Genomic DNA, 16,661 nt, shown 5'->3' with positions numbered 1-16,661 from the left:
CTAGAACAAAACAAGGAACTTATAGGACACGTAATCAATACACAAATGGACACAGGTGATACAGACAGACAAAAACAATCAAATGCAGACACATAGAGCGGTGGCAGCTAATACTCCGGGGACGGCGAACGCCGAAGCCTGCCCGAACCAGGAGGAGGAGCAGCCTCGGCCGAAACCGTGACAGTACCCCCCCCTTGACGCGCGGCTCCAGCCGTGCGCCGACCCCGGCCTCGGGGACGGCCAGGAGGACGCGGACCCGGGCGCGTGGGATGCCCATGGTGAAACTCAGTCAGGAGGGATGGATCGAGTATGTCCCTCCTGGGCACCCAGCACCGTTCCTCCGGACCGTACCCCTCCCACTCCACGAGATACTGGAGACCACACATCCGGCGCCTCGAGTCCAAGATGGTCCGGACTCTGTACGCCGGGGCCCCCTCGATGTCCAAAGGGGGCGGAGGGGTCTCTCCTATCTCATCCTCTTGGAGTGGGCCAGCTACCACCGGCCTGAGAAGAGACACATGGAACGAGGGGTTAATATTTTTATACTCTATAGGCAGTTGTAACCTGTAACACACCTCGTTCAATCTTCTCAGGACTTTGAAGGGCCCCACAAACCGCCGACCCAGCTTCCGGCAGGGCAGGCGGAGGGGCAGGTTTCGAGTCGAGAGCCAGACTCGATCTCCCGGTGCGTACACCGGTCACTCACTGCGGTGAAGGTCGGCGCTCGCCCTTTTGTTGACGGATGGCACGCTGCAGATGGACATGGGCAGCGTCCCACGTCTCCTCCGAGCGCCGAATCCACTCGTCCACCGCAGGGGCCTCGATCTGGCTCTCGTGCCATGGTGCCAGGACCGGCTGATAACCTAAAACACACTGGAAGGGTGTTAAATTGGTGGAGGAGTGGCGGAGAGAGTTCTGGGCCATCTCTGCCCAGGGGATGAACCTGGACCACTCCTCCGGCCGGTCCCGGCAATAGGACCTCAAAAACCTACCCACATCCTAGTTGACACGTTCCACCTGCCCATTGCTCTCTGGGTGGTACCCCGAGGTAAGGCTTACCGAGACCCCCAACCGTTCCATGAACGCCCCCCAAACTCTGGAGGTGAACTGGGGACCTCGGTCAGACACTATATCCTCGGGTACCCCATAGTGCCGGAAAACATGGGTGAATAGGGCCTCAGCGGTTTGTAGGGCAGTAGGGAGACCCGGCATGGGAAGGAGACGACAGGCCTTGGAAAACCGATCCACAACGACCAAAATGGTGGTATTCCCCTGGGAGGGGGGAAGGTCGGTAACGAAATCCACCGATAGGTGGGACCAGGGTCGTTGTGGAACGGGCAGGGGATGTAGCTTACCCCTGGGCAAATGTCTAGGCGCCTTACACTGGGCACACACCGAGCAGGAGGAGACATAAACCCTCACATCCCTGGCTAACGTTGGCCACCAGTATTTCATGCTAAGACAGTGCAATGTCCGGCCAATACCTGGATGTCCAGAGGAGGGTGATGTATGAGCCCAATAAATAAGTCGATCACGAATCTCGAGCGGAACGTACGTCCGCCCCACAGGACACTCGGGGGGAGTAGGGTCGGTACGCAGTGCCCGCTCGATTTCTGAATCGACCTCCCATACCACAGGAGCCACCAAACAAGACTCCGGCAGTATGGAAGTAGGCTCGTTGGACCTCTCCTCTGTGTCATACCGCCGGGACAGGGCGTCTGCCTTACCATTCTGGGACCCAGGGATGTATGTGATCTTAAAAACGAACCGGGTTAGGAACATGTTCCACCTAGCCTGACGAGGGTTCAATCTCCTAGCTGCCCGGATGTACTCCAGGTTACGGTGATCCGTCAGAATGAGGAAAGGGTGTTGAGCCCCCTCAAGCCAATGCCTCCACACCTTTAGGGCCTGGACTACGGCTAACAGCTCCCTGTCCCCAACATCATAGTTACTCTCCGCCGAGCTGAGCTTCTTGGAGTAGAACGCACAGGGGCGGAGTTTAGGTGGCGTGCCGGACCGTTGTGATAGAACTGCCCCAATACCGGTCTCGGACGCGTCTACCTCTACTTGGAATGGGTAAGAGGGATCCGGATGCGCCAGCACAGGAGCCGAGGTGAACAGGTTCTTTAGTTTGACAAATGCCCTGTCCGCCTCAGCCGACCACTGCAAACGCACCGGACCCCCCTTTAGCAGGGACGTAATGGGAGCTGCAACCTGTCCAAAACCCCGAATAAACCTCCGGTAGTAATTAGCAAAACCCAAGAACTGCTGCACCTCTTTTACAGTGGTTGGAGTTTGCCAATTACGCACAGCCGATACCCGGTCTACCTCTATCTCCACGCCAGACGCGGACAACCGATAACCCAAAAAGGAGACGGACTCCTGGAAGAACAGGCATTTCTCTGCCTTGACATACAAGTCATGCTCCAACAGTCGTCTCAATACTCGGCGCACCTGGGCTACATGCTCGGCTCGTGTAGAAGAATACACTAGAATGTCGTCAATGTACACCACTACACCCTACCCATGCATGTCCCGGAAAATCTCGTCAACAAAGGATTGGAAGACTGAAGGAGCATTCATTAACCCGTATGGCATGACGAGATACTCGTAATGACCCGAGGTGGTGCTAAATGCTGTTTTCCATTCATCCCCCTCCCTAATGCGCACCAAATTGTACGCGCTCCTGAGATCCAACTTTGTGAAGAACCGCGCTCCGCGTAATGACTCCGTCATCGTCGCAATCAGTGGAAGTGGGTAACTGTATTTCACTGTGATCTGATTGAGACTACGGTAATCAATACACGGGCGCAATCCCCCGTCCTTCTTCTTCACAAAGAAGAAACTCGAGGAGACCGGAGAAGTGGAGGACCGTATGTATCCCTGTGCCAAGGACTCGGCTATGTAAGTCTCCATAGCCGCAGTTTCCTCTTGAGACAGGGGATACACATGACTCCGGGGAAGAGCTGCTCCTGTCTGGAGATTTATCGCACAGTCCCCCTGTCTATGAGGAGGTAGCCGTGCTGCCCTCGATTTGCTAAACACAAGTGCTAAATCCTTATACTCAGGGGGAATGCGCAGTGCGGGCACTTGGTTCGGACTCTCTACCGAGGTCGCCCCTATGGAAACACCTAGACATCTCCCTACACACTGGGCAGACCACTCCATAAGAGCCCTCTGTTGCCACGCTATGGTAGGATCATGGGTGCTTAACCAGGGAAGGCCCAACACCACTGGGTACGCAGGAGAGTCAATCAGATAGAACTGAATGATTTCCTCATGACCCCCCTGCGTCGTCATCGTCAGCGGTGCTGTGACATCCCTGATCAGACCCGACCCCAACGGCCGGCTGTCTAATGCGTGGACAGGAAATGGAACTTCTACCGGCCGAAGGGGAATTCCTAACCTAGCACAAAATGCCCGATCAATAAAGTTCCCAGCTGCGCCTGAATCTACTAGCGCCTTATGCTGGGAATGAGGTACCACCTGTGGAAAACTCACAGGAATACTCATGTGACCAACAGAGAGCTCTGGGTAAGTGGGGCGCCTACTCACCTGAAATGACTCCCCAGTGCGTGGCCTGCTGTCACCTCTCCTAGGAGACCCTCCCCAGCACCTGGCCGCGGTGTGTCCTCCACGCCCACAGGTGGTGCAGGGGATGGCCTCCCTCGGGTTCCCTCTCCTCCTCTCTCTAGCACCAGCACCCCCGAGCTCCATAGGAATCGGCTCGGAGGTGCTGGAGGGTGGAATGGACGACCCCCACTCGGGACGTCCGCGGGTAGCCAGCAGGGTGTCTAGACGGATGGAGATGTCCACCAACTGGTCGAACGACAGGTTGGTGTCCCTGCAGGCCAGCTCACGACGAACGTCCTCTCGTAGGCTACACCGGTAGTGGTCGATGAGGGCCCTCTCATTCCACCCCGCATCCGCTGCTAGTGTCCGGAACTCCAGTGCGAACTCCTGTGCGCTCCTCTTCCCCTGTCGGAGGTGGAATAGACGCTCTCCCGCCGCTTTCCCCTCAGGTGGATGATCGAAGACAGTCCTGAAGCGGCGGGAAAACTTCGCGTAGGTGATGGTTGCGGCGTCTATTCCCCTCCATTCGGCGTTGGCCCACTCCAACGCCTTGCCGGAGAGACAGGAGATGAGGGCGGAGACGCTCTCGTATCCCGAGGGCGCCGGGTGTATAGTGGCAAGGTAAAGTTAAACCTGCAGGAGGAAGCCCTGACACCCGGCTGCAGAACCGTCATATGCCCTCGGGAGCGAGAGCCGAATGCCACTGGGTTCCGGTGCTGAGAGAGGAGGGCTGGCCGTTGGTGCTGGGATGGTGTGGGAAGGCGTGGGCACCTCCCGATACACCAAACGGCGCAGTGTGTTGGACACCTCGTCCATGGCGGCCCCGAGTCGCCGGATCATGGTGTCCTGGTAATTGATCCGGTCCTCCAGGGATTCGGGTGCCGCCGCTGTTCCTGCTGACTCCATAAATGGTGTGTTGTTCTGTCATAAATACCGATGTGGATGTGGTGGAGGAGTCAGGCGCAGGACACAGAGGTAAAGTCCAACAGACTTTAATAGTCATCAAAATGTAAGTGGAAACCTCCGACCTCAAAACAAACAACGAGGCGAGGGAAAAATACGCACACGCGTAAACACTAATACACGAAACAAAACGGGAGCAAACACAAAGCTCCGACACAAAGGCAGGAAGTAACAACACACAAAATTACTAGAACAAAACAAGGAACTTATAGGACACGTAATCAATACACAAATGGACACAGGTGATACAGACAGACAAAAACAATCAAATGCAGACACATAGAGCGGTGGCAGCTAATACTCCGGGGACGGCGAAAGCCGAAGCCTGCCCGAACCAGGAGGAGGAGCAGCCTCGGCCGAAACCGTGACACCTCGGCCTGGGGCTCCATGCAAGATCTCACCTCGTGGAGTTGCAATGATCATGAGAACGGTGAGGAATCAGCCCAGAACTACACGGGAGGATCTTGTCAATGATCTCAAGGCAGCTGGGACCATAGTCACCAAGAAAACAATTGGTAACACACTACGCCGTGAAGGACTGAAATCCTGCAGCACCCGCAAGGTCCCCCTGCTCAAGAAAGCACTTATACAGGCCCGTCTGAAGTTTGCCAATGAACATCTGAATGATTCAGAGGAGAACTGGGTGAAAGTGTTGTGGTTCGATGAGACCAAAATGGAGCTCTTTGGCATCAACTCAAATCGCCGTGTTTGGAGGAGGAGGAATGCTGCCTATGACCCCAAGAACACCCTCCCCACCGTCAAACATGGAGGTGGAAACGTTATGCTTTGGGGGGTGTTTTTCTGCTAAGGGGACAGGACAACTTCACCGCATCAAAGGGACAATGGACGGGGCCATGTACCGTCAAATCTTGGTTGAGAACCTCCTTCCCTCAGCCAGGGCATTGAAAATGGGTTGTGGATGGGTATTCCAGCATGGCAATGACCCAAAACACGCGGCCAAGGCAACAAAGGAGTGGCTCAAGAAGAAGCACATTAAGGTCCTGGAGTGGCCTAGCCAGTCTCCAGACCTTAATCCCATTGAATATCTGTGGAGGGAGCTGAAGGTTCGAGTTGCCAAACGTCAGCCTTGAAACCTTAATGACTTGGAGAAAATCTGCAAAGAGGAGTGGGACAAAATCCCTCCTGAGATGTGTGCAAACCTGGTGGACAACTACAAGAAACGTCTGACCTCTGTGATTGCCAACAAGGGTTTTGCCACCAAGTACTAAGTCATGTTTTGCAGAGGGGTCAAATACTTATTTCCCTCATTAAAATGCAAATCAATTTATAACATTTTTGACGTGTTTTTCTAGATTTTTTTGTTGTTATTCTGTCTCTCACTGTTCAAATAAACCTACCATTAAAATGATAGTCTTATCATTTCTTCATCAGTGGGCAAACGTACAAAATCAGCAGGGGATCAAATACTTTTTTCCCTCACTGTATATATATATATATATATATATATATATATATATATATATATATATACACACACACACAGTGCTGCTTGAAAGTATGTGAACCCCTTGTGTAATTACAGATTTTTTAAATTTTACCATGAAATCTTCATTTAATCAGAACCAGTCTTTTTGATCTGGCATAACAGGTTTATATTTAACAATATCATATGTTGGTGTATAGGAAATGTGTAGAAAAACCTAATTAAAAAGGAATTAGTGCAGGTGCAAAAATAAGTGAACCCCAGGTTGCTTTGGTTAAATCAAGTAGGTAAGTAGAATCAGGTGGGTAAAAAATGAGCTACCAAATAAACCAATCAAAGGAGAGATCGTTAGGAAAGAGTATGGGCGGGACTCTGATAAATATATATAAGAAACCTGGTCAGTTTGGTGTTACCCATCCAGGTGAATGCAAAGCACACCATGCCGAGAGGAAAGGAAATCTCAGAAGACATCAGGACGAGGGTAGTGAGAACACATCAGTCTGGGGAAGGCTATAAAATAATCTCAAAAAGATTTGAGCTCCATCAGTCCACTGTGAGGCAAATAATTTACAAATGGAGAACATTTAACATGACAGCAACTCAGCCTAGAAGTGGATGCCCTTCCAAAATACCAAAATATCCCCAAGAGCCACAATAACAATAATAAATCAGGTAAAAGCCAACCCAAACATAACATCTAGAGATTTGCAGACCTCCCTTGCTGCATCTCAGGTAACTGTGCATGCTTCAACAATAAGAACACAATCAAAATGCCATTCATGGGAGGGTTGCTAGGAAGAAGCCTCTGCTGTCAGAAAATAACCAAACTGGCCATCTTAACTTTGCCAGAGACCACCTGGACAAACCTGAAGGTTTCTGGAAGTCCATTCTCTGAACCGATGAGTCCAAAATTGACCTTTTTGGTCACAATCAACACCGCTATGTTTGGCAAAAACACTGCCTACCGCCAAAATAACCTTATCCCAACTGTCAAGCATGGTGGTGGAAATGTCAAGATCTGGGGCTGCTTTTCCTCCTCTGGACCTGGACGACTCCACATCATTAAGGGAACCATGAATTATGAGGTATAACAGGAGATTCTTGAACAGAACGTCAGGCCATCAGTCAAGGACCTAAATCTGGGCTGAAAATGGGTCTTCCAACAACAATAATACAAAGCATGCAAGCAAATCTACCAAAGAATGTCTCCGGAGAAAGAAGATTTGTGTTTTGGGTTGGCCAAGTCAAAGTCCTGACCTAAGTTCGGTAAGGAGGAGTGGGCAAAAAGCCCTCAAAACAGATGTCAGAAACGGATTACTGGCTATAGGAGACGTTTTGTCCAAGTTATCGCTGCTAATGGAGGAGCCACAAGCTATTGACTAAAGGGGTTTAAAAATAAAAGATTAAGATGGGCAGTCTGAGATATGGCTTTTTCTTTTAAACTGCCTAGAAGGTCAGCATCCCGGACTCGCCTCTTCACTGTTGACGTTGAGACTGGTGTTTTGCGGGTACTATTTAATGAAGCTGCCAGTTGAGGCCCTGTGAGGCATCTGTTTCTCAAACTAGACACTCTATTGTATTTGTCCTTTTGCTCAGTTGTGCACTGGGGCCTCCCACTCCTCTTTCTATTCTGGTTAGAGCCAGTTTGCGCTGTTCTGTGAAGGGAGTAATACATAGCGTTGTACGAGATCTTCAGTTTCTTGGCAATTTCTCGCATGGAATCTTCATTTCTCAGAACAAGAATAGACTGACGAGTTTCAGAAGAAAGTTATTTGTTTCTGGCCATTTTGAACCTGTAATCGAACACACAATTGCTGATGCTCCAGATACTCAACTAGTCTCAAGAAGGCCAGTTTTATTGCTTCTTTAATCAGCACAACAGTTTTCAGCTGTGCTAACATAATTTCAAAAGGGTTTTCTAATGATCAATTAGCCTTTTAAAATGATAAACTTGGATTAGCAAACACAACGTGCCATTGGAACACAGGACCGATGGTTGCTTATAACGGGCCTCTGAACGCATATGTAGATATTCCATTAAAAATCAGCCGTTTCCAGCTTCAATAGCCATTTACAACATGAACAATGTATATACTGTATTTCTGATCAATTTTATGTTATTTTAATGGACAAAGAAATTGCTTTCCTTTCGAAAACAAGGACATTTCTAAGTGACCCCAAACTTTTGAACGGTAGTGTATATATACACACACACACTACCAGTCAAAAGTTTGGACACAGCTACTCATTCAAGGGTTTTTCTTTATTTTTACTATTTTCTACATTGTAGAATAATAGTGAAGACATCAAAACTATGAAATAACACATATGGAATCATGTAGTAACCAAAAAAGTGTTAAACAAATCAAAATATATTTTATATTTGAGATTCTTCAAATAGCCTTTGCCTTTGACAGCTTTGCACACTCTTTTGATTTGTTCAACACTGTTTTGGTTACTACATGATTCCATATGTGTTATTTCATAGTTTTGATGTCTTCCATATTATTCTACAATGTAGAAAATAGTAAAAATAAAGAAAAACCCTTGAATGAGTAGGTGTGTCCAAACTTTTGACTGGTACTGTATATATATACACTGCTCAAAAATATAAAGGGAACACTTAAACAACACAATGTAACTCCAAGTCAATCACACTTCTGTGAAATCAAACTGTCCACTTAGGAAGCAACACTGATTGACAATACATTTCACATGCTGTTGTGCAAATGGAATAGACAACAGGTGGAAATTATAGGCAATTAGCAAGACACCCCCAATAAAGGCCTGGTTTTGCAGGTGGTGACCACAGACCACTTCTCAGTTCCTATGCTTCCTGGCTGATGTTTTGGTCACTTTTGAATGCTGGCGGTGCTTTCACTCTAGTGGTAGCATGAGACGGAGTCTACAACCCACACAAGTGGCTCAGGTAGTGCAGCTCATCCAGGATGGCACATCAATGCGAGCTGTGGCAAGAAGGTTTGCTGTGTCAGTCAGCGTAGTGTCCAGAGCATGGAGGCGCTACCAGGAGACAGGCCAGTACATCAGGAGACGTGGAGGAGGCCGTAGGAGGGCAACAACCCAGCAGCAGGACTGCTACCTCCGCCTTTGTGCAAGGAGGAGCAGGAGGAGCACTGCCAGGGCCCTGCAAAATGACCTCCAGCAGGCAACAAATGTGCATGTGTCTGCTCAAACAGTCAGAAACAGACTCCATGAGGGTGGTATGAGGGCCCGACGTCCACAGGTGGGGGTTGTGCTTACAGCCCAACACCGTGCAGGACGTTTGGCATTTGCCAGAGAACACCAAGATTGGCAAATTCACCACTGGCGCCCTGTGCTCTTCACAGATGAAAGCACGTTCACACTGAGCACGTGACAGAGTCTGGAGACGCCGTGGAGAACGTTCTGCTGCCTGCAACATCCTCCAGCATGACCGGTTTGGCGGTGGGTCAGTCATGGTGTGGGGTGGCATTTCTTTGGGGGGCCGCACAGCCCTCCATGTGCTCGCCAGAGGTAGCCTGACTGCCATTAGGTACCGAGATGAGATCCTCAGACCCCTTGTGAGACCATATGCTGGTGCGGTTGGCCCTGGGTTCCTCCTAATGCAAGACAATGCTAGACCTCATGTGGCTAGAGTGTGTCAGCAGTTCCTGCAAGAGGAAGGCATTGATGCTATGGACTGGTCCGCCCGTTCCCCAGACCTGAATCCAATTGAGCACATCTGGGACATCATGTCTCGCTCCATCCACCAACGCCACGTTGCACCACAGACTGTCCAGGAGTTGGCGGATGCTTTAGTCCAGGTCTGGGAGGAGATCCCTCAGGAGACCATCCGCCACCTCATCAGGAGCATGCCCAGGCATTGTAGGGAGGTCATACAGGCACGTGGAGGCCACACACACTACTGAGCCTCATTTTGACTTGTTTTAAGGACATTACATCAAAGTTGGATCAGCCTGTAGTGTGGTTTTCCACTTTAATTTTGAGGGTGACTCCAAATCCAGACCTCCATGGGTTGATAAATTTGATTTCCATTGATAATTTTTGTGTGATTTTGTGATTTTGCACATTCAACTATGTAAAGAAAAAAGTATTTAATAAGATTATTTCATTCATTCAGATCTAGGATGTGTTATTTTAGTGTTCCCTTTATTTTTTTGAGCAGTGTATACATATATATATATATAGAGAGAGAGAGAGATAATTAATTTAAAATCGGAATACAGGTGTACACTCACCGTTCTAGGAGGTTCCGGAACAGTGCCAGGGCCCGCCCCTCCAGTAAGCCTTTCTGCTGTGTGATTGGGTCATTGTCGTATGTGTACTTCTGCTCTAGTTCCTGGAGCTCCTTCAGCTGCTGCCTCACCTGCTGCAGGCTTTCCGCCACCGCTGTGAACCTACAGGGGAAGAAGAAGAAGATGAAGAAAAATAATAAATGTATTTTCCATTTGTTTGGAGAGAACCAAAATGCATATTTTTGCTTCATCAGCCAACACACCCAAAATAATGAACTAGCCTCCTCACCAGTTCTGCAGTTGGTCCAGACATGCGTTGGGTGGTCCTCCGATACAGGAGCTCTGCTGCCTCTTTTTCCACTTAGGCAGCTCCTCTGAGATCAGGTCTGACTGGACCGCCTCTGCCATGTTAAGCACCTCTGCCAACTGGCCAACCACTTCCTGTGGAGGGCGACAACAACAAACGTATAGTTATTATTTACTCTATAACCGTCATCTACTCTTCAATATGAGCATGCTGGTTATAACTAGATAATACACTCTTAGTCATTCAGACTGAGACTATGATACATGTTATTCTTAGTGGTGCTTGATGCATGATTATTCATGTTTTTTGTCATTGCATTTTATTTTTCACAGTACAAAGTCATAGTCGAATGTCACTGTTTAGCCTCATCATGACCCCTCATGACCCCTCTTACCCCTCTCTTGAACTTCAGCTTGAAACACATCTCTACAATCAGCAGCTTCTCATGTTCCAGCTGTTTCGGTGTCAGCCCGTTAATTTCATGTTCTAAAGTGAGAGAAGGAAAAACATTCACTTACTGACTATACTTGAAACACAGATTCCTGTAAATAGATGATGATCTATTACAGATTGAGAATAAAACACCTCACCTCTGTTCTTAAGAGTATTTAGCTTAAAGTCATGCTCGTCTTGAAGGTATTCCAGAGACTTTATATTCTGATCCGCTTCCTAGCAAGTGAGATAAACGTGTTGGATCAGATAGATGACAAACCTGACATGCATGAACATGTACTGCAAATCACTGATGGACTTGTTCCACCAGGAAACAATCAACATATAGTATATGATGGAAATGATAACTCACCTGAACCTTGTTTTTCATGTCTTTGACTTTGTTGTCCAGCTTTTGTTTATCCAGAACCATGCTAGTCTGTGTGTTTTCTCTGTCGGTCTGAGAACAAAATACTGTTCATTTAACTGCACAGTTAAAGCATGTAAACGCTCCAATATACAGTTATGGATCATCTACAATATCTGACAGCATGGATAGAGAAAGACGTGTGGTGATTTTATGAATTACAATGTATGTCAATACAAGTCAATGTAGGGCACCTCTATGCTTTTGGCAGCAGCCAGAATCCTCTGCTCCTCCTTCAGGTTTCTGGAGATGATCATGGCCATGTGAACAGGGTCCTCCTGAAAGCGGTCCTGTGAAAGTGTGTACTTTATTACTACAAACCCAAAAAAACATTTACTGAGAGTGGGGTCATGAATTCCACATCAACAACTCATTCAAAATCAATATATTTCAGGAGTTAAAAGGGGAAATTAGCAGCAAGAGGTATAACTTCTAATTGATCATTCCTGTAACATACAAGCAATAAAGTATGGAAGGCCACTGGCAGTAAGGTCTGTACTGAAAAGATGTGACTGAGCTCATACTAAACCTGGAGGTTTCTCTTGAACTTGCGGATGTTGTGTTGTCGCAGGAGGTTTTTCTCCAGGGCGAAGCGGCTGTGTTGGTCATCAAGCTGGGCTAGGAGATCGTGGAAGCGGACAGTGGCCAGGGATTCCTCAACAGCCACATAATCCCTATGGATTGGATCATTGACATACTGTATATCAGTATCAGAACAGCAACATTATCTCTACATAGATATGGATTTACACGGGAATTAAGATTGGATGAAAGAGATGAAATACAATAAAATACAGATATAATTGAAAAGAGTAGTGTAGAATACTGGTCAAATAGAATAGATCTTTGTAAATCCATTTTACAGCAGCCTCCCTGCAGTCTTCATCCCTGCTTGCTTACCAGTCGATGCTCTCAATCCACTTGCTGAGGCACTGTCTGATGTCCATGGGGAAGGAGTCATCATAGAGCTGTTGGACCTGCTCCTGGTATTTAGGATCCAGTAGTTTCAGCTGGCCCCACTGGGCCATCTAGACCAGTGAACAATAACAGTAAACGTATTATGAAAATGTATGTCTATTATTGAAACAATTACATGGCTACAACATGGATAATATAATTCACCTTCATATGCCTGGCATGTATCAGCTTGTTGTCCTCCCTGCCCCATTACCCCTATCTCAACACAACGGTTCTGCCCCATTTCCAAACAGTAGCTAGGTTTCCATTCAATTTGCGACAGATTTTCATGCAAATGTTCTAAAATCTGCATAAAACAATATACGCATTTCCCCTCAGGGATGTGTTTCCAACAAACGGACTTTTTGCGGATAAAAGGCTGTGCGTATGACGTAGGGTACATAAAAATAACTTTTACCATTTAATTCCCATGTACCGAATGAAAAATACAAATTAAATGGGTTTCCATCGCATTTTCAACTCTACTGATGAGCTGTGTTCGAATACCCATAATAGCATACTGTATACTACATACTAAACTCAGCAAAAAAAGAAACGTCCCCTTTTCAGGACCCTGTCTTTCAAAGATAATTCGTAAAAATCCAAATAACTTCACAGGTCTTCATTGTAAAGGGTTTAAACACTGTTTCCCATGCTTGTTCAATGAACCATAAACAATTAATGAACATGCACCTGTGGAACAGTCGTTAAGACACTAACAGCTTACAGACGGTAGGCAATTAAGGTCACAGTTATGAAAACTTAGGACACTAAAGAGGCCTTTCTACTGACTCTGAAAAAAACCAAAAGAAAGATGCCCAGGGTCCCTGCTCATCTGCGTAAACGTGCCATAGGAATGCTGCAAGGAGGCATGAGGACTGCAGATGTGGCCATGGCAATAAATTGGAATGTCCGTACTGTGAGACGCCTAAAACAGCGCTACAGGGAGACAGGACGTACAGCTGATCGTCCTCGCATTGGCAGACCACGTGTAACTACACATGCACAGGATCGGTACATCCGAACATCACACCTGCGGGACAGGTACAGGATGGCAACAATAACTGCCCGAGTTACACCAGGAACGCACAATCCCTCCATCAGTGCTCAGACTGTCCGCAATAGGCTGAGAGAGGCTGGACTGAGGGCTTGTAGGACTGTTGTAAGGCAGGTCCTCACCAGACATCACCGGAAACAATGTCGCCTATGGGCACAAACCCACCGTCACTGGACCAGACAGGACTGGCAAAAAGTGCTCTTCACTGACCAGTCGCGGTTTTGTCTCACCAGGGGTGATGGTCGGATTCGCGTTTATCGTCGAAGGAATGAGCGTTACAACGAGGCCTGTACTCTGGAGCGGGATCGATTTGGAGGTGGAGGGTCTGTCATGGTCTGAGGCGGTGTGTCACAGCATCATCGGACTGAGCTTGTTGTCATTGCAGGCAATCTCAACGCTGTGCGTTACAGGGAAGACATCCTCCTCCCTCATGTGGTACCCTTCCTGCAGGCTCATCCTGACATGACCCTCCAGCATGACAATGCCACCAGCTATACTCCTCGTTCTGTGCGTGATTTCCTGCAAGACAGGAATGTCAGTGTTCTGCCATGGCCAGCGAAGAGCCCGGATCGCAATCCCATTGAGCACGTCTGGGACCTGTTGGATCGGAGGGTGAGGGCTAGGGCTATTCCCCCCAGAAATGTCTGGGAACTTGCAGGTGCCTTGGTGGACATGGTAACATCTCACTGCAAGAACTGGCAAATCTGGTGCAGTCCATGAGGAGGAGATGCACTGCAGTACTTAATGCAGCTGGTGGCCACACCAGATACTGACTGTTACTTTTGATTTTGACCCCCCCTTTTTTTCAGGGACACATTATTCAATTTCTGTTAGTCACATGTCTGTGGAACTTGTTCAGTTTATGTCTCAGTTGTTGAATCTTGTTATGTTCATACAAATATTTTCACATGTTAAGTTTGCTGAAAATAAACGCAGTTGGCAGTGAGAGGACGTTTCTTTTTTTGCCGAGTTTATATACTATTAGTTCATTTTAGTATACTGTAAACGAACGGTATCCTTTTCGACTGTCTACCGGAAGTTGATGCTGTTGCTATGCAACCTCTTGCTAGCTTGTTAGTTACTAGCTAGAAATGTTACGATTGTGTTCTTAACTTCAATCTGGAGTGCCAGAGTGCGCTCAGGGCGTTTGTAAATTCAGAGCGTTGTCAGATTGTCCGTTTGTAAATTCAGAGCGTTTCGTTCTCGGAGCGCACACTTGACGCTCGGGCGGAGGAGTAGGGTTGATTCGAGCGTTCTGTCCTTACAACGTCAGTCAAGCACCCAAGCTAACGTTGGCTAGCTACTTCCAGATACAAATGAGAGAACACCTCACTCTGACTATTTTCCTCGCCCTAGCAGAGCTGGTTCGGCAGTTTTCATGTTATCCAGAGCGTTGGTGACTGTAACTGCGCTGCTGGCAACAATTTCATTACGCTTTTTTGCCGACGTTTACTGACACCGGCCATATTCAACCGGTGTTGAGCGCTCGTAAATTCATCAATTATTCTGCGCTGTGGTACACTCAGACGAGAGTGCTCTGAAAGCGGAGTAGATAGCCAGAGCGAATTTACGAAAGCACCCGAATGTCCATTGAGAACGCACAACGACTATACCACTTAGCTAAACTAAGAATGACGGGAATAATGAAGTCAATCAACGTTGGGTAGTTAGTTAAATAGCATATCGCTAGTTAACATGCTGGCAAGTTTGATGTATTAGTAGCCAACTAACGTTAGGTAGCTAGCTAACATATTACCTGCTGTAATGATATGCTATGTGGTTCGTAAGGATAGCGTAGATAACAAATTGTCAGCCAACATTATGTGTAAGGTAACTTATTTGAAAAGTCATTACATTGCTCAACGACGTGAAGCCACGCCCATTTCCAGAAGAATTGCATTATGGGCCCTAAAATACGGAAATAGTGTCCACTGCTGGTATGCTTCCTATTTTTTCCAACAGTACTACCAGTAGGACATTCGGGAACTTTTGGCATACTTACTATATCCATACTATGACCAATAAGCATACTATATACTCAATTTACGTCACAAATAGTACGGTTAGTATAGTATTCGAACACAACTATGGTTTTGTCACAAAAACTGTTGCGTTAGCGTTAAATAGCAAATGTGCCCACTTTGGTTTTGGCACATGCGCTCTAGCCAACCGCTCGCAGATACAGTGCGGGTAGGCTACCAACATTAAGAGATTATTATGGATAAGAGCGATATTATTTTTATTTGTCAAACAGCAGCCATGGCATCGATAATCATGTCACCAGAATAAGACTCTCGATATTCATTGGAAGGGATCATCAAGTTCATCACCTTGCACATTCACACCCTCACCCTGTGATGTTCATCATAATTGATTTTAACTGTAGCCTAATAAACTATGCTTTCCCGAATCGTAGTGGGAGGACCATACAACATATCATGATGGCGTGCCTCCAAATTTACTTCGTTATGATGGTTATTAACTATATCAATAGCCTATTTCCGCATAAAGGCGGTTCCACCGCGATTTCTCGCATAATTAATTTGACTCACAAAAGAAGATCCCACCATGTCGAACGAAACAATTGTCTGTCGGCATTTATCAAATGTTACCAGCATTTCATGTTTCCATAGCCCAGTCGAGACATGTTTCATGCGTCACGTCATTAATCTGCATGAAGTTTAAAGTGAATTTCCTTCTCCTTTCTGAGGTGTTGGTATAAAGGCTGTATCACCACTGTTATAAATAAAATATTGCCTTACCTTTGACGAGAGAAACTAAATCACAGAGAACAGACTTCTACGTTAAAATGTACAGACAGTAGGCTACAAAAAAGCAAACGCAACAGTTCGGAAGAGGCATGCGGAAATAAGTATTATCCAATCGGTGTTACGGAAAGTTTATTTTATTTTATTGTTTTATTGCACATTACATTTACATTTATATTTATGTCATTTAGCAGACGCTCTTATCCAGAGACAATAAATATACAAACAGACAATGATAACATATGCTAGGGGGTACAACAAATTACAGATTATACAAAGACCTTAAAATATATGCTCAACACAAAAAGTACAGTTAAAGTACATGTATTGATTGCTTTCTTATTGGAAGAATGTAGATTGGTCTTAATGTACTGCTCGAATTCCTTATAGAAAACATGGAATTTATTAGTGAATTTACATTTATGAATATGACATTTTTACATTAGCACAATTAGATTTATGAGGTACATTTGTTTTTCTTTATCCTTATTATAGTTA

General features: G+C 46.7%; 1 protein-coding gene across 1 annotated transcript in view; it reads right to left on the bottom strand.

The window, feature by feature from the left end:
• Nucleotides 1-16,247, bottom strand: part of LOC311112492 (signal transducer and activator of transcription 1-alpha/beta-like) — a 28,980-nt gene extending 12,733 nt beyond the window's left edge. Inside the window, exons 1-9 of the mRNA XM_084155626.1 lie at nucleotides 16,158-16,247; nucleotides 12,282-12,409; nucleotides 11,911-12,055; nucleotides 11,576-11,671; nucleotides 11,328-11,414; nucleotides 11,113-11,191; nucleotides 10,917-11,008; nucleotides 10,505-10,656; nucleotides 10,219-10,377 (exon numbers count right to left, since the gene is read on the bottom strand). Coding sequence (XP_084011752.1) covers nucleotides 10,219-10,377; nucleotides 10,505-10,656; nucleotides 10,917-11,008; nucleotides 11,113-11,191; nucleotides 11,328-11,414; nucleotides 11,576-11,671; nucleotides 11,911-12,055; nucleotides 12,282-12,409 — 938 coding nt within the window. The 5' untranslated portion in view covers nucleotides 16,158-16,247. The remainder of the gene's footprint in view (nucleotides 1-10,218; nucleotides 10,378-10,504; nucleotides 10,657-10,916; nucleotides 11,009-11,112; nucleotides 11,192-11,327; nucleotides 11,415-11,575; nucleotides 11,672-11,910; nucleotides 12,056-12,281; nucleotides 12,410-16,157) is intronic.
• Between the last annotated feature and the right edge of the window lie 414 nt (nucleotides 16,248-16,661).

The sequence above is a fragment of the Coregonus lavaretus genome, assembly GCF_964263955.1.
Source record: "Coregonus lavaretus genome assembly, chromosome: 38".
NCBI lineage: Eukaryota > Metazoa > Chordata > Actinopteri > Salmoniformes > Salmonidae > Coregonus > Coregonus lavaretus.
The sequence above is the reverse complement of the archived record's forward strand: the minus strand, read 5'-3'. Positions and strand labels throughout refer to the sequence as shown.